Source organism: Akebia trifoliata, unplaced genomic scaffold (genome assembly GCF_017979445.1).
Source record: "Akebia trifoliata isolate Shusen 1 unplaced genomic scaffold, ASM1797944v1 Contig01390, whole genome shotgun sequence".
NCBI classification, from domain to species: Eukaryota; Viridiplantae; Streptophyta; class Magnoliopsida; order Ranunculales; family Lardizabalaceae; genus Akebia; species Akebia trifoliata.
Genome location: NW_028237687.1, coordinates 532,719 through 556,037, shown reverse-complemented (window position 1 = coordinate 556,037; position 23,319 = coordinate 532,719). Strand labels below are relative to the sequence as shown.

At 36.6% G+C, this 23,319-nt stretch overlaps 1 protein-coding gene across 1 annotated transcript; it reads right to left on the bottom strand.

Moving 5' to 3' along the window:
- Window positions 1-410: 410 nt before the first annotated feature.
- On the bottom strand, window positions 411-23,002 carry LOC147380488 (plastidial pyruvate kinase 2-like). The gene is made up of 12 exons (XM_086431643.1): window positions 22,595-23,002; window positions 19,806-20,093; window positions 18,912-19,077; window positions 17,651-17,785; window positions 17,382-17,492; window positions 17,199-17,287; window positions 16,427-16,489; window positions 16,073-16,248; window positions 2,021-2,123; window positions 1,759-1,907; window positions 1,414-1,522; window positions 411-821 (listed from the first exon to the last, which is right to left on the bottom strand). The coding sequence occupies exons 1-12, from the start codon at window positions 22,826-22,828 to the stop codon at window positions 714-716; spliced, it is 1,731 nt and encodes a 576-aa protein (XP_086287769.1). The 5' UTR covers window positions 22,829-23,002; the 3' UTR covers window positions 411-713.
- Window positions 23,003-23,319: the final 317 nt, after the last annotated feature.

Sequence of the window (23,319 nt, the reverse complement as noted above, 5' to 3'; positions counted from 1 at the left end):
AGATGAGCACAAGTTTTTAATTTTATCCAAGTGCAATCAATCTATCAAAATGTGATCATCTACAAGCAACCCATCCTTTAAAAATAAATAAATAAAATGACAACAAACAAATAAGTATTTTACTTATCACCCACTTTAGTCTTTAATAAATAATTATTTCAAAAACGTAAGGTATACAAATAAATAAATAAAATGACAACGAACAAATAATTTTTTACTTATCACCCACTTTAGCTTTTAATATATTTTCATTATTACCTTATCACATTAGCTTTTAATCTTACAAATGCAATGCAAGCTTAGAAGCACAGACATCAGCTTCGATGTCAGTATATTCTTCTTAGAGAAAAACTCAGCTTAGGTAAATTCTTTCCACAAAACTGAAATTTAAAAACAGTAATCCAAGAAGCTGACCAAATCAACCATAATAGGCCATTTATTCCGATAATCAACATGGTATGGAAAATTTCAATAGAGTTTTATGAAAGAAGCAGTGAAACTTTGTCCAATGACAAGTTGGCATAAATCTTAAAATCTCACTTCCAGAACAAAATGCTCTCACAAACTATTAAGAGTTTACAATTAATGCTAACCCAAAATCCTTATAATAAATATATAATGTTATAAGATATGGATGAAACGTGTCCCGGAACTGATTTGGAAAACCACCAAAATAAAAATTGCTACATGTAAGAGTTGTGGGTTTCAATCATCTACACTTTCCTGACCTGGATATTATGGGTGGATTGGAACCGCCAGATTGGCTGCCTGCCACTCTGAACAAGAGCTACTTCCTCTCCTTTTTTCACCATCCCTTGCTTCTGAAGAAGAAATACAATGTGACTATTAGAACAAATTCGTACAAAAATATTTGCTTTGCACAATGTAACAAAGACATATATGTGAAACTCCAACACAAACACAAAGACAACGCCCCATGCATAAACCGGACATGAAAACATTTCATGCAGTTTATTCCGTAAATTGAGGGATCATCATCATTAAAGCTTTGTACTAAATAAAAAAATGGTATAAGCTGAACGAATCTTTTTCTCCACTTAGTTGTCTAAACCCTTTTTTTGGCTAATTCCAGTGTGTTCCAGCTCCCACTATTACAATCCAAGTTATTTTTTGGTCTTTTTTCAAACTATTGGAACCTTCAACCTGCATATTTTCCTTCTAATAAAGGCTGTAATCGATCCCAGTAAGTAATTTTGAACTAATTTTGTTCATCTTAAATATTAAAAATAGTGTGTATGTATCTTGATGAGCACTTTGCACCAAAATCAGATAAATAATAGTTTAGAAAAAAAGAAGATATTTTTTATTCAAATAATACTGGGTTGAAAAAGTGAGTTGGCATGTGTTAGATAATGAAGTGTCCTTGTTAGAGTAGAGTTCGCTTTCAGTTACCTGCAACAAAGATAAGGCATTTGCAAAGGTTTCCTCAGCATCATTTGAGAACTGCATGCATATAGGGCATACCCCTTGGTACAAGGCCAATCTCTGTCTTACTCTTTCCCTGCATGGTCATCAAGATTCAAGTGATTAGTCGGTCATTCCATTTATGAAATTTGTATGGATGAAAAGGGGATAAAGAAAACATTCTTAGGATAGTTCCTAGATTGGCAGATTTCTGAACAATATTCTAAACTAGCCGATCACTACTCAAAGCAGCTGACTCATTTTGCCTAGTTCATAGAAAATCAAGATTTTATGACAAATCAGTCCAGAAGAGATTGCATGCATGAGACTCACTCATTTGTAAAAGCAAATATAGTGCCAGAAGGACGATAATGGCTCAGTAGGATAGCCATGAAACCAGTTCTGGTGAAGACTACGATAGAGGTGCCAAGAGTGTTGGACATCATTGTTGCATGGAATGCAAACATTTCACTCATATGGTTCTGCAAAGCACAATAAGGTTCCCGAATACAGTCAAAGTTCAAGGTCAAATGGAACTGAAGAAAAGACACGGATATATAAAAGTTACTGCAACAGAAGGAATAAAAATAGTAACCTTGAAGGCCTGTCCAAGATTAGGAGGTTTTTCACCCCCAACCATCGTTGCTTCAGTCCTCAAAGAGACTGTATGCATAACCTTGACCGCTTTCAATGGGAACCTGCATGGAAGTAATCAATTAAAAAAAAAAAAAAAAGATCCATAGTAAGCGAAGGAAAAAATTTGACAGTTGTGTAAGGCAATCTAGGTGCAGTGTAATCACAAGGGTTGGGCAGCGCCTGGGTGATATGGGTCCTTCATGTAACCAAGGTCTAAGTGACAATTTAATTTCTTCATTAATTATATTGTAAGTATAAGTTTGGCACACGCACGCAGGGGGGGGGGGGGGGATTGTTTGTTGCATACGGATCCAATTAAAAATTAGATAAAGAAGATTACCTTAAATAGGGCTTCAAAACTTGATATCTAGGCATCCGAAACATGAATGAAGGCCAAAAATAAATTAAAAGAATTTTATATGGCTACTTATACTTCATGTAATAAGAGGCTTACTTCTGCGTAGAAGAAAAACTATATTATGTTGCTTACAAGGCCTAGTTCTTCAACAACTAGGTGAACACCCTTGTGATTAGTGCCCTATGACAATAACTATTGCACAACATGTGGTTTTCCCCCTTCAACAAATCTTGGGGAAGCTAGATTGTTCCCAAAGGGCCTAGAAAGCTTTAGGTGGTTGAGAAATATAAGGTAGACTTGAGGGATTTTGAAAGGATCTAGAAAAATCTTTGGGGGGGATTCTCTAATGTACCATAATAGTTGTATTCATAGTAACAAAAAATGTCATTTTTTAAAAGTCGCGTTTAAAATGCATTTCTACCTCTAAAGATATTTAGAGCTATAAAAAAAAAAAAAAAACATATTTTTTTACATTCTAAACACTTTTTTGCATTTTAAACATGTTCTTTACAATTTAAAGAAGGAATTTTCAATATATATAATATAATAATAATAATAACATTTTTTAGACCTATGGTTATTTTTGTGGTCGTATGGTTGTTTGTGATTTGGTTCATAAATGTTATTTAATGTGGGATTTGATGATAATATAGAATTTTTGATGCTCTGTTACTTTGCTCGAAAGATATGTTGACCCTTAATGTCTTGTAGCATCATCAAATATATAATTAGGTGAGGAAACATGCTGTCATGCATAGATATTTAATAATGTCTTTAACGTTTTTTCCCCGTTTGCTCCTAGTTCTTTCTCTTTTTTCCGAAGTTTTCTGTTGTTTTAAACCCATATTCTGACTTGATGGCTATGGTTGTATATAATCTTGTATAGCATGGGAAGGTTCTACTATGAGTCGTGCTAGAGTGACCTCAAGATTGTACCTCACATCACACATCTTGACATGAAAGTGTGTAGGAACCATAGATGCTTATTATTGAGATATGAGTCAAAAGCATCTATGGTTCGTACACACTTTCACATCAAGATGTGCAATATGAGGTACAATCTTGAGGTCACTTCAGCATTAGTCTTATACTATAAGACATGTACAAGAATAGCTCTATATTTATCTAAGTAAGATGTTGAAGAATGTGAATATAGGTAGATTTTTCGATAATATCTTCTCCAAGTCATTACAAAGGGGAGAGGTCCTTATTTGTATCCATCCCTTTGAAATCACCCTCAGAGGTTTGAGCAATACAAGACCCTAATCCTTACATTTCAAGTGTTCTTTGAGTGGATGAGTGCTTTAGAGAATTGGTAGAATTTCCTAGAATGTCTTCCACGAGTCTATATAAAAGGAAGAGGTCCCTAATCTGTATCCAGACCATTGGAATCACCCAAACAACTCAAAGATGAGATGAATTGTAATACCCTAAAAATAACCAAGGGTATAAATGTAATATTGTGTATAGGGGTGTTTTTATAAGCAAATTGACATCATGCAGATACACACCCCATTTTATCCCATTCTGCCCTTATTCTCTCTTTTCCTTCTGTGGGTAAAATGGTAATTTCACCCCCAAGGGTAGTTTGATTATTTTGAAAATGACAGTAGTAAAAATAAAATTGTTCCAAAGTGTAAGTTGGATGAACCCACATACTCAAAATGTTGGAAATTGGTTGAAGATTAGGAATTTCATGTTACCAAGGATGTAATCGTCATTTCAATTTGGATAATATTCCATTTCGGACATCTAGACGTCAAAATTTCACTATGACAAAAACAAGAAAGTTGTTCAAAATGAAATTTTACACATCAATTTCCTAAAATTTAGGAGACGAAAAGTTTTTGCCCCTTCACATATTTTCAGTGTTTTCTACATGATTTGCTCAGTGGTAGTCTAAAATTTAATTATGAGACGTTATATAATGTCTGTAAATAATTAGAAAATTGAATGGTATTGATAGATCTTAGTGATTAAAAGTTGATAAATTTTCGAAAAAAAATTGTATTTTGGTCTTTTTATGCAAGTCTTCTAAGGAGGAGCTTTTCTATGATTTTATTAAGTCTAGGGAGCATCCCAAAAATATTTAAAAAGCTCTAGGTAGGTGTTGAGTCATTGGGAGAGATATGGGGTAGGTAATTGATATTTTATCCCATAATTTTAGGAATTTTGAATTTTTAAAACTATCTCATGCCACATGTCACACTCCTATTGCACACAATCTTATTTGTTTTTAACCAAAAGTGACGCGTTTTTATCCTATTAGTTGATTCTATTGAACCCTAAGATGTTGCCAAATGACAAACAAATTAAATAAAATATCTAAATCAATGTTCTTGTTGAAGTAAGGAGTGTTTTAGCCTAAATAGATGCAAAACAATGAGATCATGTCCACCTAATTTGTTGAGATCATGGGCTACTATTGGGGGATCAATCAAAATACATTTGAGGCTTTAAAACCCGAAGAAACTTCCCCAACTCGTGCCCACCTCATTCTCACTTCAGAATTTCTAGAAAACACCAAATTTTGCTACAAAAACACAATTAGAGAAGCTCCAGGAATTCCATATATATCGAAGCAATTTTCTCCCAACTAAAACACAAAAGTTTTTCCTCCCATTAAGATCTACAACATAATTCAAGTCCAACCCAAAACATTCAGTAAAATTTTCTTAAATCTTCTTTAATCTGCATGTTATAGGATTGTTAAATCTCGATTGATGTGATCATCATGATGAATTGCTTCTTAAAATTATCTTGCATTTATTTTTGTAATAATTTTATTTAAATGTTTTCCACGTTAAATTTGAGCATGCATCATGACATCTATATTTGATTGAGTAAAAATCTGACAAGCAAGGAGCCAGAGTAGCATTCAGAGCAAGACCCTAAACCCCCTGAGAAGGCCCCTTGTCCTTGGGCAAGACCTAGTACATTGTATGCATGTGATTTTTTGGTGATATTTATACCCTTTGTCCTGTTGAAAGAAAGAATTCCAATGTTTTATACCCCTTGTAATGTGGGTTGTTCTGTGAGTGAATTACTTGTGATGTTCCTACTCCTTGTATTGTGACAAGAATCCCAAACACTGATGAGACTTTTGCATGCATTTCATAATCACTATAGAAAATGATGTTCATTATTTGATCTTGGATTTGATGAACCGTGTTTTCAGACCTTACCTAATCGATACATAATGGTCTTTGTAGCTAACATTCTGACTTACTCTACCACAAAGAAGAAGTATGAGGAGCATCTTCGTATTGCATTATAAACTTGAAGGGACCACCAATTGTATACGAAGTGGGATAAGTGTGAGTTTTGGTTGTCGGAGGCATAGTTTAAAATTTCATTTCGTTCTAGTGTTTCGATTTTTGAAAAAAATCGAAATGATACAGAAAAACTAATAATATTTTTAATCTTTCTCAAGAGGCCATGGTCAAAGGGGCATTTCATCAGTCTGAAAACTTGGGGGCTATATCAAATATTTACCAGAAGATGGGGGACTAGTCTAAATGACCCATTCTTCTACGAAAGACCCAAGGTCAAGGGCATTTTATCCAAAACCGATGAAATATATGTCATTTATTTTACCTTTTTGAGTTTTTGAGAGCAACACGAAGTAGGAAAGTACTTCTTTCTCTTCATGCAGATCTCTCCCCTAGATCCCTCACTCTCTTATCATGCAGATCACTCTCCCAAGATCTCTTTATCTCCTCTTGCATATTCTCCTCTCACAAATCTCACAAATCTCTTCTCAGATCTCTATCTTATTGGAAAATAGTAGATAGTAGTAGATAGTAGTAGTCTAATTTTGTTATTTCTATGTTTCTTTTTCTGTGTAAGGACATTTATGTCCATTCACCTATGTAAGGGCATTTTTGTCCATTCACCTTTTTTTATTATTATATATATCTGCCAAGCTCTTAATTAGAGACTTGACAATTCTGCAATTCTTCTTGATATCAGAGCCATTAGAATTCCTCTCTTGGTTCTCCTTCGATCTCCTTCATCTTTTTTGATCACATGCTGCGATAACTCTCTGCGTTGTATTTCATGCCCTATTTTGTTCATCGTTAGCCTATTGACTGGACTGTTGGGTCCCTTTTTTTATCTGCAATAGCAGCACTGCAACCTGTGGAGGCGTGCGACAGCACTTAGGGTGCCTTTAGAGACCTATAATATCGGTTAGGATATTATCTGATATCCGACATTTTTTTCGGATTCGAATTCGGATATACCACTAGTGCTGTGTGTGATCAACGACAGCAACTACGACTTCCTGATTTTGATTCTCGACAGTTAGAACGCAGACGAACCAGCCATAACCACCGTCTTCTCTGGTCGGTGATCGTTCAAGATTTTTTATCGGTTCGGATATTATCGGATATCCGATATTTTTTTGGGATTCGAATTCGGATATAGCACTAGTGCTATGTGTGATCAACGACAGCAACTACGACTTCCTGGCTTTGATTCTCGACAGTTAGAACGCAGACGAACCGACCATAACCACCGTCTTCTCCGGTCGGCGATCGTTCAGGATTTTTTATCGGTTCGGATATTATCAGATATCCGATATTTTTTTCGAATTCGAATTCGGATATAGCACTATCCGATCGGATAGCTATCCGTTGACAGCCCTAGGTGACCCTCCTTATTTTCGACTGTACAAGATCTCCCTTCAATCCACAAGTTACGTCACTTCTTGTTAAGTATAAACCATGACATCTACTCACGAGATAAAGGACTCCCACACTGCTCTTGGGGGAAATTCTTCTGCACAACGGATTACTACTGCTCTGTTAGATAGTCATAACTTTCAGTCCTGGTCTCGGTCTGTGCGACTTTATTTGGGTAGTAGAGGTAAATCCGGTTGGTTATTGGGCTCCATCCCTAAGCCACCCCCCACTGAACTCAAATTTGAATGGGAAATCGATAACTGTACCATTCTTGGATGGTTATTTAACTCTATGGAACAGCACACCTATACCATGTTCATGTACCATGAGACTGTCTCTTCTTTGTGGTCGGCCTTCACTCAGACATATGCGCATGCTATGAATGACTGAAGGATTTATGAGCTGATTCAGGATATTGCTCAAGCTACCCAAGGCACTCGGAGTGTGGCAGATTACTTTGGTTTCCTTCAGTCTCGTTGGGAGGAGCTCTCGCACTATGAGTCTATGGTTGAATTGTCTGTAGAAGCAGCTAGGTATGTGGTTAAGCGGATTGGTCGACATCAGACATACCAATTCCTCATGGGTCTACGTCCTGAGTTTGAAGTACTTCAACACAGATTCTTAACACCACTCCTTTACCATCTTTATTTGAGACATTACGACCATTGATAGTGATGAGCGTCGTCGCCGTGTAGCTTCTTCTCAGACTCAAGTCCCTAGGATTATCTCTGCCCCAGCTACAGATCAGATGGCTCTAGCAGCCAATTCAAGGTTCTCTGATTCTCGTACTCAAGGACATGGCAGTCGAGCCCGTGGAGGCCGTGGACGTGGTAAAGGGAATGGCCTTACTTGCAGCCATTGTGGGAAGGTTGGACATGAGAAGATCTGTTGCTTTCAGCTTTATCCCCACCTTTTGAGATCTTCTGTGGGACATCCTTCTGTGGGACATCCTTCTCCTCGTGCTACTACTGTAGAGTCTGCATTAGTTTCTCAAGCGACTCTTGGCACCATCGATTTGCAACATCTCTAGACTCAGATTGCAGCCATTGTACGGGATCAGATCCAGGCTCACACTCCCTCATTCTCGATTGTTGCGTCGGTTATTACACCTCAAGGTACATCCTCTGCACTTCATGCTACTCAGTCTGGCTCTGCTCCACTGACATGGGTAATTGATTCTGGCGCCTCTAATCACATGACTGGTGAGTCTAGTCATTTTACATCCTCTATTTTCCCTACTACTCATAGGGAGGTTCGTCTTGCTGATGGGTTCCTCACACCTATCCACAGCAAGGGTACTATCTCATTATCGCCTAATTTTTCTCTTGACTCCGTGCTTCATGTCCCTCACCTATCTCTTAACCTTTTATCTGTGAGTAGCATTACTAAATCTTTAAATTGTTCTGTAATATTTTTTCCTACTCACTGTATTTTTCAGGACCTGACTTCGAGGAGGATTTTTGGCAAGGGGTATGAGAAGGATGGGTTGTACATATTTGGATCTCAATCGATTGCGGCTCCAGCTTCTGTGCTTCCATCATCTGGGAGCCACACTTTTTCATCTCAGTCTTTAGATTTATGGCATGCTCGCTTAGGACATACTAATTTTCAGCACTTGTGTCCTTTATTTCCTACTTTAAAAACTTCTTGTAGTGGGCACAAATTCCAGTGTTTTGTGTGTGAACTCTCTAAACACACTCGTACCTCGTATGCATCAGTTTAATGCAATGTTTGATTTAGTTCATTCTGATGTTTGAGGGCCGCCTTTCCCTGTTACTGCATTTAATGGTCATAGATACTATGTTACATTTATAGATGATTATTCTCGTTGCACTTGGGTTTATTTGATGCGTTCTCGTTCTGAGGTGCTTCCTATTTTTGTTAATTTTCTTAAGATGATTCAAACTCAGTACAACATCACTGTTAAATCTCTGAGGTCAGATAATGGGGGGGAATATATTTCGGATGGGATTCGTTCCCATCTTCATGAGAATGGTATGCTCCATCAGTTGACATGTACATACACTCCTGAGCAGAATGGGGTGGCAGAACGTAAGAATCGTCATCTCATGAATATAGTCAGGTGTCTTCTTCACGGCATGCATGTTCCTAAGGCATATTGGAATATGGCAGTTCTAACTGCGACTTTTCTTATTAACCGCGTTCCGAGTCGCACCTTAGGAGGACAGGTACCTCTTCATGTTCTTCAACCCGACCACACTCTCTTCCCCATTACCCCTAGAGTCTTTGGTGCACATGCTTTGTTCAAGATAGGACTCCCACTCGTACTAAATTAGATGATAAAGCCATTCGGTGCGTCTTCTTGGGTTATTCTACTATGTCCAAGGGGTATCGGTGTTATGATCCGGTTTCTCACTGTGTCATACATTCTCTTGATGTTACATTTTTTAAAAATATTCCATATTTCCGTACTACTTCTACTTTGCAAGAACCTTTTTCTTCGCAGGACCCATCACCTATAGTGCTACCCTCTCCGATCTTTCCTTCACCTCCGTCGGAGTTTCAGGTCTACACTCGTTGCCCTCGTCCATCTCCACCTTTGCCAACCTCCTCCTTGGACTCAGGTATATCATCTCCTACTCTTACACCTATACCTGCTCCTATTCCTTTTGTTTCTAACTCACTTACCTATTGCTCTTCGCAAAGGTAAACGAGGGTGTGTTACTGATCATCCCATTGCCCAGTTTGTCTCCTATCAGAGTCTTTCTTCTTCTTATCAGGCCTACCTTACTCTTATTGATTTTATTCGAGTTCCTCGGTCTGTATCAGAGGCTTTGCAAGATCCTCAGTGGACTAGAGCTATGACTGTTGAGATGGATGCTTTGCAGAAAAATAATACCTGGGAACTTGTTGTAGAAATTCTTATAAAGGTTTCTTGGTTATTTCTAATCTTCCAAGGGTTCTTTTGTTATTAGTAACACTCTTATGATGTTAATATATATATGAGTGAGAGAAAGAATAAAACAACTCGCTCTTCATCTCTTTTCTTCTTCTCCACAAAAACCCTAATCCTAAAACTCTCAAATCTACTCTTGTTACCCTTCCATCTGGAGAGCGAACCGTTGGTTGTAAATGGGTCTTTACGGTGAAATACCTCGCAGATGGCACTGTTGATCAGTATAAGGCGCAACTAGTTGCTAAGGGGTTTACGCAAACTCCAGGGAAGGATTTTGGTGCCACATTTGCTCCTGTTGCCAAACTTTCCACTGTTCGTCTTCTTATCTCTTTAGATGCTTGTCACTCATGGCCTCTTCATCAACTCGATGTGAAGAACGCTTTCTTGAACGGTGATTTGACTGAAGTTATATATATGAACCCCCCTCCTAGGTTTCGTCTTCAAGGGGAATGTTGTGGGAAGGTATGCCGCCTTCTCAAATCTCTGTATGGTCTAAAACAGTCCCCGCGAGCTTGGTTTCAACGTTTTTCAAAAGTTATTTTGTCTATGGAGTTTGCCAGATGCCACTCAGATCATACTTGTTTTGTTCATCGAAGATTGGATGGTCGATGTGCTATTGTTCTAGTATATGTAGATGATATTATCTTGACAGGAGATGATGTCCAGTGGATTGACAAGGTGAAGATGATATTGGGTCGTGTTTTTGAGGTTAAGGACTTGGGTCCTCTCAAGTACTTCTTGGGGATAGAAGTAGCTCACTCTCGACGAGGTATTTCACTATCTCAGCGCAAATACACATTGGACCTTCTTCAGGATACTGGTATGCTTGGTTGTCGTCCTACCTCTTCTCCTATGGATCAGAATCATAGACTTCATATCGAATATGGTGATCTATTATCTGATCCGGCTTCTTATCAGAGACTTGTAGGTCGTCTGATTTATTTGACTAATACTAGACCGGATTTGACCTTTGCGGTTAGTGTAGTCAGTTAGTTTATGCATGCTCCGCGTACATCTCACCTTGAGGCCGTTCATCGTATTCTTCGCTACTTAAAATCACGTCCTGGCCTTGGGCTTTTCTACTCATCTACTGCTCAACCACATTTGTCATGTTTCACTGATGCTGATTATGCGGGCTCTCTTACAGGTAGGAGATCTACCTCTGGTTTCTGTACATTCCATGGAGGTAACTTTATCTCATGGAAAAGCAAGAAACAGAATGTGGTCTCTCGTTCTTCTGCTGAAGCTGAGTATCGTGTTATGGCTCTCGGGACATGTGAGCTTCTCTGGCTTCGATCTTTACTAACAGAATTGGGATTTTCTCTTTCTGGTTCTTCCTCGTTGTTCTGCGACAACAAGTCTGCTATCATGCTTGCTTCTGACTCAGTTCTTCATGAACGAACTAAGCATATAGAGGTTGATGTTCACTTTCTCAGGGAGAAAGTGAAATCTGATGCCCTTCAGACAGTCTTTGTATCTTCTTCAGATCAACTCGCCGACATGTTTACAAAATCTGTTGGTCCTTCTATCTCTAACTCTCATCTTATCAAGCTGGGTTTAGTTGATATATTTGTTCCAACTTGAGGGGGAGTATTGGAAAATAGTAGATAGTAGTAGTCTAATTTTGTTATTTCTATGTTTCTTTTTCTATGTAAGGACATTTATGTCCATTCACCTATGTAAGGGCATTTTTGTCCATTCACCTTTTTTTATTATTATATATATATATCTGCCAAGCTCTTAATTAGAGACTTGACAATTCTACAATTCTTCTTATCTCTCCTCTCGTAGATCCCTCCCTCAGATCTCTCCCCCCATATCTTTCTCATTTATAGATCAGAAAAAAATTTAAAGAAAAAGATCAAAACATCGAATATTTCGATTTCAAGTTGGTTTCGTCTCGACAAGGTAAAAAATCTGAAACATTCCATATGAAACAAAACAAATTTTTAAACCATGGTCGGAGGTGAAACTTCTCGGACACGTCATTTCGGAAGATCGTATCTTAGTTGACCCTTCGAGGATTGAAGCAATAATGAAATGGGAGCAACCAAAGAATGTGTTTGAAATCTGAAGCTTTTAGGGCTTACCAGAATATTAATGCCAATTGTAGAAGGATTTTCCCAACTTGTAGGTCCTTCAACAAAATTGACCAAGAAGGGAATAAAGTGTGTTAGGGACACTGAGTGTAAATGGTTGTTCAAAAAAATAAAGAGGAGACTCACAACAACACCAGTTTTGATTACCCCAGCCAGTGGGCAAATGGTATACCACTTATAGTGATGCATCTCTGAAACGTTTGGGTTGTGTATTAATGCAACACTGTAGAATGGTGGCTTATGCATCGTGAAAGTTGAAATCCCATGAAACAAAACTACCCTACTCATGATTTGGAATTGGCGGCAATTGTGTTTGCCTAAAAGATTTGGAGGCATTACTTGTATGGAGAGTGGTTGAGATCTCTGACCAAAAAAATCTCAAGTATATCGTCACACAAAGAGATTTGAACTTGAGCAAATGAGGTGGATATAATTCCTTAACGACTGTGATTTCACTCTCTATTATCAACTAGGAAAAACAAATGTTGTGGCAAATGCTTTGAGTAGGAGAACACAAAGAATAGTGGCTAGATTGCAGGATTGTGTGTATAACCTTGTAGCTCACCCAGCCTTACTCCAGAGAGTGATAGAAACTCAAAAGGAAGATCAGTGGCTGGAAGAAATTAGAAAGATCTTAGGGAGAAGTGCACTAGAAGGTTGGTTAATGCATGTTGATGGTAGCGTAAGATTCTTGAATCATATCAGTGTACCGAGCAATTTGCAGACTAAAGAAGTACTCAATGAAGCTTATCGATCAAAGTATACCATGCATCCAGGAGGGACGAAGATACATCGAGATCTGAAATGCCAATTTGGCGGAAAGGTATGACAAGAGACATGGCCGAGTTTGTTTCTAAAGGACTCATGTGTCAGCAAGTGAAGGTGGAACATCTGAGACCCAAAAGGATGTTACAAGCTCTACACATAGAAGCGGGATAACACCATTATGGATTTCAAGATGGGATTACCAAAAACAGCTCGAGACAAAGATGCAATTTGGGTAATAGTAGACCAACTAATAAAATCTGCTCATTTCCAAGCTATAAAGGTCACAGATTCTTTCAATACCTTGAGTCAACTGTATGTTAAGGAGATAGTGAGGTCGCATGGAATTCCCTTATCCATAATCTCTAAGGAATTCACTTATCCATAATCTTTGATTGAGACCTGAGATCTACTTTCCAATTCAGGAAAAGCTTGTGGAGTGTAATATGAACTCAATTAAATTTTAGCTCAGCATTTCACCCCCAAATCAATGGTCAATCAGAATGTGTGATTCAAATTTTGGAGGACATGTTAAGAGTGTGCGCTTTGAACTTTAAAGGCGATTGGAGTAATTTCTTACCTTTGGCCCAGTTCACCTATAACAATAATTATCAAGCCAATATTGAGATGACACCTTACGAGGCGTTGTACAATAGACTGAGCAAATCCCCCTTGTGTTGGTCAAAAATTGGACAGAAAAGTATTTTGGATCCAGATTTAAACTATGTTCTAGATCTTAATGAGAGGAAAAATTCTCTTATTATGACCGATGGCAAATTGTTTTTTAGGAGCTTCTCTAGAGTCGTTTCTTTAACAAAATTTGGTGTTTTTAAGAAATTTCGAAAGGAGAATAAAATGGGCACGATTTGGGGAGGTTTCTAGGGATTTTAAAGCCTCAAATCTATTTTGGTTGATTCCCCAATAGTAGCTCACGATCTAAACAAATTAGATGGTCATGATCCCATGTTTTGCACCTATTTAGGTTAAAATACTCTCTACTTCATCGGGACAATTGATTTAGATCTCATTAATTTTATTGCCACTTGGCAACATCTTAGGGTTCAATAGAAACAACAAATAAGATGAAACACATGTCACTTTTGGATAAAAACAAATAGGATTGTGTAAAATAGGAGTGTGACGTGGCATAAGATAGTTTAAACAATTCAAAATTCCTAAAATTATGGGATAAACATCAATCAACCACCCCTTTTCTCTCTGACGCTACACCTATATAGAGCTTTTTAAATATTTTTGGGATGCCCCCATAGACCATAAAATCACATAAAAGCCCCTCCCATGATGACTTCCATGAAAAGACCAAAATAACGTTTTTCTGAAAATTTATCAAAATCATTCAGGCCCATCAACACCATTCAATTATCTAATTATTTTACAAACATTATTATACATCTCATAATAAATTATAGAAACACCCTGATATATACACAATATTATGTTTATACCTTTAGTTATTTTCAGGGTATTATAGGAAGACAAGTTCTCATTCCTTACACCTCGAATGTTCTTTCAATGGGTGAATACGTCAGAGAAGTGAGGAAAATCCTAGGACTCATTGGGGAAGACTGACTTGAGCTAAATTTAGGAATTTGTTCATGTCACGTGGGAACCATGCTTGGAAAGGTCAGGTCCATGATAACCAACCTAGGGACTGGTTTGGTGCAAGGGGCTCTAAGCTAAAAGAATTTTGAATACCTAGATGATTTTGCTCTCCAGTGAGCTTCGAATAAATAGAGAAAAGATAGGTACATGTGGTTACATAATGTATAACTACCCTAACTGCATGATCTAATCCTAATTAACATATAATATGATTTGATATATCTACATAGACCTTAATAAAATGGTGTAAGCAGTTTAGGGAGTTTAGAGGCCTCTTCTTTGAGGATTTTCTTGTTAGGTGGGATCTTACTTGTAAGGGGGAGGGATTAGTTGAATCTTCTTTAGTTTTCTTATCTTTGAAGGACTTCTTGTCCTCCCATCAATAAAGAATATATACATTCATAAAAAACAATAATTCTGTAATACGAACTACACAATAATCACCTAGGTGATGTTAGGCAAGGCTTTAACTACATTGCAGATATGCTATTCAAAGTTTAAAAATAATAATAAGAAGTCGATGACGTTTGTCTTGTTTGTTAGAAAACCAAACATTATGCCAATAATTGACAACTAAATATGGGGGATGTTTAAGGTTGTTTTATGCCTGCATGTTTCTTGAACTAAGGTCACCATGAATGTTCCACCTAGCCTGAACACGAATGCAAAGCAGTGAAGTCTCACTTTGTTTGGAGTTAAAGCCTGAATAATCATAAGTTCATTACTACTTTGCCTTTTGTCTCAATGTAGCAATCTACTTGGTAGAATAAATTGATTCCCCCTTCTTCATTGAAATACGAGGAAAGAAACCATATATCAAGTGGCTAGACAAGGATAATATGAACACGCTTCTTCATTGTAGTACACTTAAGGTCTAAAGTAGTGGATTTAGAGGTACATTTCAGCCAGGTTAAAAGCCACGATGACTCGACCAAGACGGTATGAGACAAAGCAAGACAAGGGAAACACAAATCCTTAGTAACTTCTCCCAGTCAACCCAAGACTAGGATGGCCTGGCAGTCAATTCCAAAACAACAAAACTTAGAACTATGCATACTGTCTAGTCATGAGCCGTTCAAGAATATTTTTACATGTTTTATGTCATCATCTCCATTATGTGGAGGTTATTTGTGTCAAAGGCAGACACCTCATCTTGTATTATACACCGACTATCTAGGTAACATGGAAAATATTTCAAGGGACACCTTGTATTTGATCTTTTAGCATCACCAATGTTGTGATATTCCTTCAAAAAAGAATATTTATGATAGGGTAGCAGGAAGTCTTCCCTTGTTTGTTGGCACATAAGGTAGTTTGGGACCCCATATCTGCTTTATGATGGGACCAATATCCTCTAAGTATGCTCTTGGATCAGTTTTTGACCTAGGAGACTTCATAGGTGGGATCCATAGAATGACCAACTACCCATGAATTGCACCACTTGCACATGCTATCCTCCCATCAATCCTAACGGAAGTATTTAAGCTTCATCATCATCAAAGCCTTATCCCAAAAATTCAGGTTGGTTTAAGTATTTAAGAGTCAAAAAATAAAAAGAACTTACTTCCCATGGGCGGTTTCTCCGGAAAGCATAACTGCATCAGCACCCTCACGAACTGCAATAGCAATGTCTGACACCTCTGCTCGGGTAGGTGTAGGATGAACAATCATGCTTTCCAGCATATTTGTTGCCACAATAACAGCTTTCCCCATGCTACGACACATCCTAATGATCTCTTCCTGCATGAAGGAACGATTTGTATTTTAAAAGAGTTTGGCAGAAAACAAGAGCATATTCTCTAAGTATGCTCGGCAAAAAAAAAACAAAAACAAGATTGATCAAAAGATATCCAAGAAACATGTCTCGTGCATATGATATTATCTCAATAGACCATCTTCTATCAGAAATAAGAACTACCTGCAGCAATGGAACCTCCTCAATTGGGAGCTCAGCCCCAAGATCTCCCCTTGCAACCATAGCCTACAAGAATTATTACATAAGACCAGGAAAAATGTTAAGAACTTTCAGTGTGAAATCCAAAATATTTCCTTTGTAGTAGTAAACATGACGTCAAGATCAAAGGTAAAAAAAATAAAACAAATGTAACCAACTAATGCATAGAAGGCCTTAGATCGTCAGGCTGGCTTTTCGCACCAGAGATGTTTTAAGTGTGATTTTATGTGCCATTAAATGCTTGTTCCAACCCCTCTGATTGAACAATAAATGCATCTGCACCGAGAAGGTGGTGCAAGGGATATAGCTAATGCTGATATATGGACTACAAGACTGAAATTTCATGCCCCCCTTCTATTTCCGTAAAACAAAGTAACAGCAGAATGCAGTAGTCATGAACAAGACAATCAACCCACTTAACATGCTCCGAGTTATTGGTGATAAACAAAATTCATCATTTACGTTGAAGAAAATGCAAAAGTTTATCAATGTCCCACAAGACAAAGAAAGCACCAAATATTAAAGAAAAATTTTGCAATTTAAATTGATGGTCTAGCTGGGAAGACGTTTAAGTACACACATGGAATGTTGTGGATTGTATAGCTCATTAAATGTATTATTCCACCAAGCATCAATATCTAATCATATCCACTTTTAAAACAAATGTGTCTGTGTCAAATATAGCAGGCTAGCAGGAACAATGAGGAAGGAAATACAAATATTTGGGTTCACCCACCCCATCAGATGCAGTGATAATCGAATGAAGATTTGGTATAGAGTCTGCACTTTCAATTTTCACAATCACGTGTATATCTGCACCGCAGCCTGCAAAAAAAGGAGGGCCGGACCTATAATTGATTGCAAGTGAAACACAATGCTGATCCTGACAGAATGTAAGTCATATATATGGATGCTTTACTTTGTAGATAATCCTTCAATTCATGGACCACTTTAGCATCTTTAACAAAGGAAACAGCATAAAAGTCTACTTTATTATCCACTCCAAACTTGATATCATCCCAATCCTTTTCTGAAGCAAACCAAAACAAATGGTTATCAGCAATCAAATAACAATAGAAATTTTAATCATGTAATTAAAGAGCTTCCGTCAAAAAAAGAAATAAGAAAATCAACAATAAATCTGTTGATATTCTGAAGACTATATAATTTGGTGCTCCAAGATCCCACCAGTGATGGATGGCAGTGTAGCACTTTTCCCTCGAACATTCAGATGCCTTCTAGACTTGAGCTCCCCTCCATCAACAACTTCACATTTCACCGAATCTTCAGTCTTGGACTTCACCAAAAATGACATCATTCCACCTTATAAAAATAAAAATAAAAATTGAACATCAGTTTTGCAAAATTGTCATGGCAGGAAAATTCTTCATGCTTCAAGAAGTTTCCAATGTTCATTGTCTCATTGAAAAAGGTTTAGGAGCCCCAAGAAATTGATGGAAGGCTTGTAGCTTGCAAGGTTGCAGTAAACTCCCAAACATTCTATTCTCAGCTTGAAGCATATAAAAAACTTTGATAAACACGAATTTTATTAAAACAATAACGAAAAGGGGGGTTGAGGAGACCATCAGAATACAAAGTGAAAAACTACCAAAAAAAATACATCACTACACACTAAGAGACCCAAGTTTCAACTGAGGTCATCTAATGTTACAAATTCTATTCCATCTGAAAAGAAAATCTTCAAAGAAAACCCCTCTGAACTCGTTGAACACAAAATGAAGAACGCCCAAAATAGCGATGATGATCTCTTGGAGAGTGTGCTCATGCTCCTCGAAAACCCAGCTATTACATTCTTTCCAAACACCCCAACTCATAGCAAAGCGAAAAATACTCAAAGAGACCTTTTAGAGAACATGAAAAAGAAATCCTAGACATTGCCACCCCTGAAAGTTTTCCATTATAGACTTTGAAAAGCAGGATGAGAAATCCAAAGCCACTTAAAAATTATGGGACGATCACAAATCTAATTCCCAATAGCTTTATTGGAAGACTTCAACATTTTTCTTCCAATAGCTTAATTGGATAAATATCAGGAAAACTTCATAAAGAAACAAAAATGCGAAATAATGTGATAAAAAAAACACATGATTGTTTCGTGACATATTTGAGGAAATTAGAAATACAACTTTTGCCAAAATATTTCAATATCTAAAATGATCATCCAAGAAGATTTAAAAGTCGGACCAAACTATTGCCAAAATATTTCAATATATAAAGGTATCATATTAATAAAAGATTGAAAATTTAGAAAACAGCACATTCCTAGAAGATTTAAAAGTCGGACCAAACTAGGAACATCAAACCTCAACAATGGCCATGTGATTGACAATACTAGAAATAGAAGCATATCAAATCGATAACATCTTCTCATCAAGACATTATAGAAATAGAAACATGTATGTACATATAAGAAAGCATTGATGCATACCATCAACAAGTAGCATGTCACCCATTTCGACATCGTTAACAAAATCATCATAGTTCACACTAACACAATTATCTGTGCCAACTCCTCTTTTGATAGTGAAAGTGAATTCCTGACCAGTGGTTAATGTTATTGGCTGGGGTAAATCGCCACTCCTAACCTCAGGGCCCTGATAACAAAAAAAATAAAAAGAGAGACAAGTTAACATTTGGGGAAAATGAGAAAAAGAGAGATCCAGAAAAAAAAAAAAAAAACATTTCAAAAACACAAATATACTCAAGGGGACTACAATAGTGGTGCAACAGCTTCCTAGTGTGACCTTACAATGGTATTCATGGAGGTGAAACCCATAAGAATTTTTTAATTAGCATTCAAAAGGAAAATAAATTCAAAATTTGAAATCAGGTTTGAGATTCGAAGTCAAAAATTGTAACTGTTGCTTTCTGAAAAATACCAGATAATCTCATTATTTGAATTTGAAGAATAAATGGATAAAAACATTGCAATGTAAAGTTATAGAGCCATTATTTTCAGGAAAGGGGAGACAGGTACTGAAAAAAAAATGGGCCTGTAACATTTGTCCATTATTTACATTGACCATAATGGGTCCCTGGTATTATTTTTATAACAGTCGTTACATTACCACCACGATCATTAATTAAACAATGATGATGCACATGAATAGAACAGAAACACTTCATAGCATTTCTATTCTTCAATAAGCAGACATTGATTAAATTGAGGTTGACACTCAAGCCCCAGTTATGAATGGAAGAGAATACTTTAAACGTGTAGTCGTGTACCATTTGCTTGGTTACACTTCCAATTTCCCATATTGAGAAGAGGGGATCTGAAAACATAGCCTTGCAGAAGGAAAGAGCATGAAGAGAAACCCACCTTAGTATCCAGCATAATCGCAATAGCATTGTCTTTGGATTGTGCATTATATTCTTTAACTAGATCAATAACTTTCTGATGTGATGCATGGTCTCCGTGAGACATGTTCATCCGAGCAACATTCATACCAGCCTCAGCTAGTTTCCATATCATTTCCCGTGTGTTTGTAGAAGGACCAATTGTGCAAACAATCTTTGTCTTACGTCTAACTGTTGGCTTAGACCACATGCCCACTGCTGTGTCCCCAAGCTGCTGAATGCTCTGGAGATGTTGAAATTCCTCTTTTGTCTAATCAACAATAAACACCACACTATAGTGAGATGAGAAAAATAAAATAAAAAATAAAAAAAATACTTGACTGTGATCGTATAATGGTTCTACTAGGAGAATCTGCAAATAAGTAGAAAAATAAATAATAGGTGTATGCTAGATATCAATGGCTGATAAACATACCCAACCCCAAACCCAGCCTAGATAAAGGATATATAAAAAAGCAGGGAGGTTGATGATACCATCACTCATATGGGTACTCTTTTAGATATGCATGTCCATTTTTGGTAGTCCCAAAAGTATGAATCTAATTGGGGAAAGGTCTACTACATCGATTTGGTAGTTCCCAATAATCTTATTATTAACTCCATAAAAGGTTACTCAAAATCCAAAATCAGCATTAAAACTCAATTTGCGGCGACTCAAACCTTCTTTTTGGTGACCCATTCAACCAATTCATGAATCAAGTTAGAAACTAAGGAGTCCTGAATTGGATGACATTTCAATAGATTAAAGCAGCTCCTTAGAGGGATCCATGGTCTTATATTTTCCCAGTATTATAAACAGTATTCAATGGACAAGTTTTTCATTTCTTGTATGTTTAGCATTCTTGCTTGTTACTTTAGAAAAGAGAATGCAATAACACGCTTTCTATTCCAATTCCCATCTTAACTATTGCCAGCATGGTTTCAAAACTCGTCCGAGACCAAGATGTATTGCCTAAGTCATCTCGGTATCAGGCATAGACTAGACGGATAGACAAGTCAATTTTTCGAACGAGATTTAAAACCCCACATTCATTTTTCTCATTTTTGAACGAGACATCTCAAACGTATCGGAAAACTGATCTGAGACGACTCGGTATCTGGCATGGACAAGATGAGACACGAAACCGAGTTTTAAAACCATGATTGCCATACATTACAAGAAAAACTATCATGAGAGGAAAATATATTAAGGTAGACAGAGATTAGACCATGTGAATCAAACAATGTATAAAATGAGTCAAAACCTCAAAATTCAAACACCATCATTGGCCTCCTCCTTACAATTTAAGGCTACAACATATTCTTGAATTTGGACAGCATAAAGTACAACAAAACCTCTTAACAGTTCTCATTCATTAAAAAAAAAAAACTGACTGCATAGCTGAGGTGGGTAAAGTTAGTGTTGGAAAAGCTCCAACATTCAACCTTGATATATGAAATAAATTGAAGAGAAAGAGGTAATATTGAGAAATCAATCACAACACATGAATCTATGTGGAAACTCCTAAATCAGGCAAAAACCATGGAGCCACATGATTTCACTATGCTCAAAGACCAAAAAAAGAATTGCAATGTTTCTCCTGCAGAAAACTACCATAAATTAGGGTTAGCAGCCTCCTAACAAAAAAGTACAGTTTTGCCCTTCGGGCTGGGGTTTCGGTCCCCCCAAATGTGTGGATTGATTAACAGTAACTACTTGTTGACCAGAACTAGTTCTAGAATCATTAATTATACAAACAAGGTATGACTAAAGTCAAATGAAAAAAGAACAGAAATATTAATATCATTGTCCACATCTTAGATGGAGCTCAATTAAACTTGTACAAATTGTAGCAAATCACAACAGTTGACTGTGTTAGACTCACAAATTGTGCTACTTGACATTCTTATTACCACTATTATTGTGGTAATAAAAACCACTATAACGCACCCAAAAAAGAAATCTAAATAACAAAACTAATAAGCCACATAAATAAGCTTATTACAAATACAAGTTTAGAGGTTAGATCCCACCTTATTTGCTAAGAAATACAAGAGAAATCCACAATGTCAATCAAAACAGTTTGTAAAGGCCAAATGGAATAAAAGAGAAATATTTTTTTAAAAAATCTAAAAAAAAAGTGAACTTCATGTGACAATATAATATCACAAGCCAATCAAAGCCATTAACATTAATCACTGAAGCAAAAAACAGGCGCTTAATTTAATTTAATTTTTAAATAAATAAAACCAGATACTTATTTTAAAATTCTAATAAGGTGCAGATTTTGTGATAATTCAATCTTAAAATCTATACATTTCAAACAAATATTTAAAAGATTATAGGTATAGATACGATTAAGCTATATTTATATGAGAAATAAAAATGATAATTGAAAAAGAGAACTGCTATTGGCACCCCAACGTTTACTTATAACACCCCAATTTCTTAAATCATTTTTCATACCTTAATTAAAGATTAAAACACACCATTCGAACATTACAAAATTTTGGTTCAAGTTATTGTTTAACATTAAGATTAGGCTCATATAAAATCCAACATCTAGCAAATGGAAATCTAAAAGAGAGTTTCTACTGGCACCCCAACTTTTACTTATTGTCAACCATTAATTTATTAATATTTTTTTTTATTTTAATTGGAATGTAACAAGTAAAAGGCGGGATGCAAATCGCAGCTCTCTAAAAAAAACCCTCATTTTTTAAAGAAATTGAGAAATTGAGATCGGTAGATTAAGAAAGAAAAGCTTAAACCTTTGGTACGTCTTCGGGCGAAACAGGAAGAACTTCAGGTTCCGCTCTTGCAGATCTCTTCGCCATGATCGGAATGTAGTGGAAAACTCGGTTGTTCTTCCATTCTTTTCTAGAGAAAACCTTCGCTGGAAAACCAGTAGGAGGTTTGAGCTTCTCAATAGGATTCTTTACAGATCGAGCAATGTTGCAGACAAAGGATCCTTGTACGGATCTAGTACTTACAACTTGTGCCATGGTTGAAGAATCGAAGCAACAAAAAAAAAGAGAGAAATAGAGATTTAAAAGGTCGAAGAAAGTTTCTTGTGTTTCTTTCTTTCTCTCTTTGGTGAGCTAACTATGAAGAAATCGCCGATAAATTTGGCGGAATTTAGAAGGACAAGAGAAAGCTTTGTTTGTATCGAAGATTGTCTTTGTAATCCACAGAGTAGTTGGCATGGTTTTTAATTACGGTTTAACGTCTCGTCTCGTTCAGCACCGATACCGAGTTAACTCGGACGAGACATCCCGCTTCGTTCGAATTGAAAGAATGGCTTTTAACCATTTAACAAATCTAAAAAAATTCAGAAATGATTCTTATTAAAAAATGAAGTCCAAAAAAATATATAATTAAAAAATAAAATCATAATATATTTATCAAAATAAATAAATTAAATATTTACATTGTTACATATGTTTCATTTTTCTTGTTACGTATGTTTCATATTATTCATCCAATTTCGTCTTGA

Coding starts and splice junctions, on each gene's coding strand:
- LOC147380488 (XM_086431643.1), bottom strand. CDS start 22,828: ATGGCACAAGTTGTAAGTACTAGATCCGTACAAGGATCCTTTGTCTGC. Junction 16,490..17,198: donor TTATCACTGCATCTGATGGG/GTGGGTGAACCC, acceptor TAATTCTTGTAG/GCTATGGTTGCAAGGGGAGA. Junction 1,908..2,020: donor ATCTTGGACAGGCCTTCAAG/GTTACTATTTTT, acceptor TGTGCTTTGCAG/AACCATATGAGTGAAATGTT.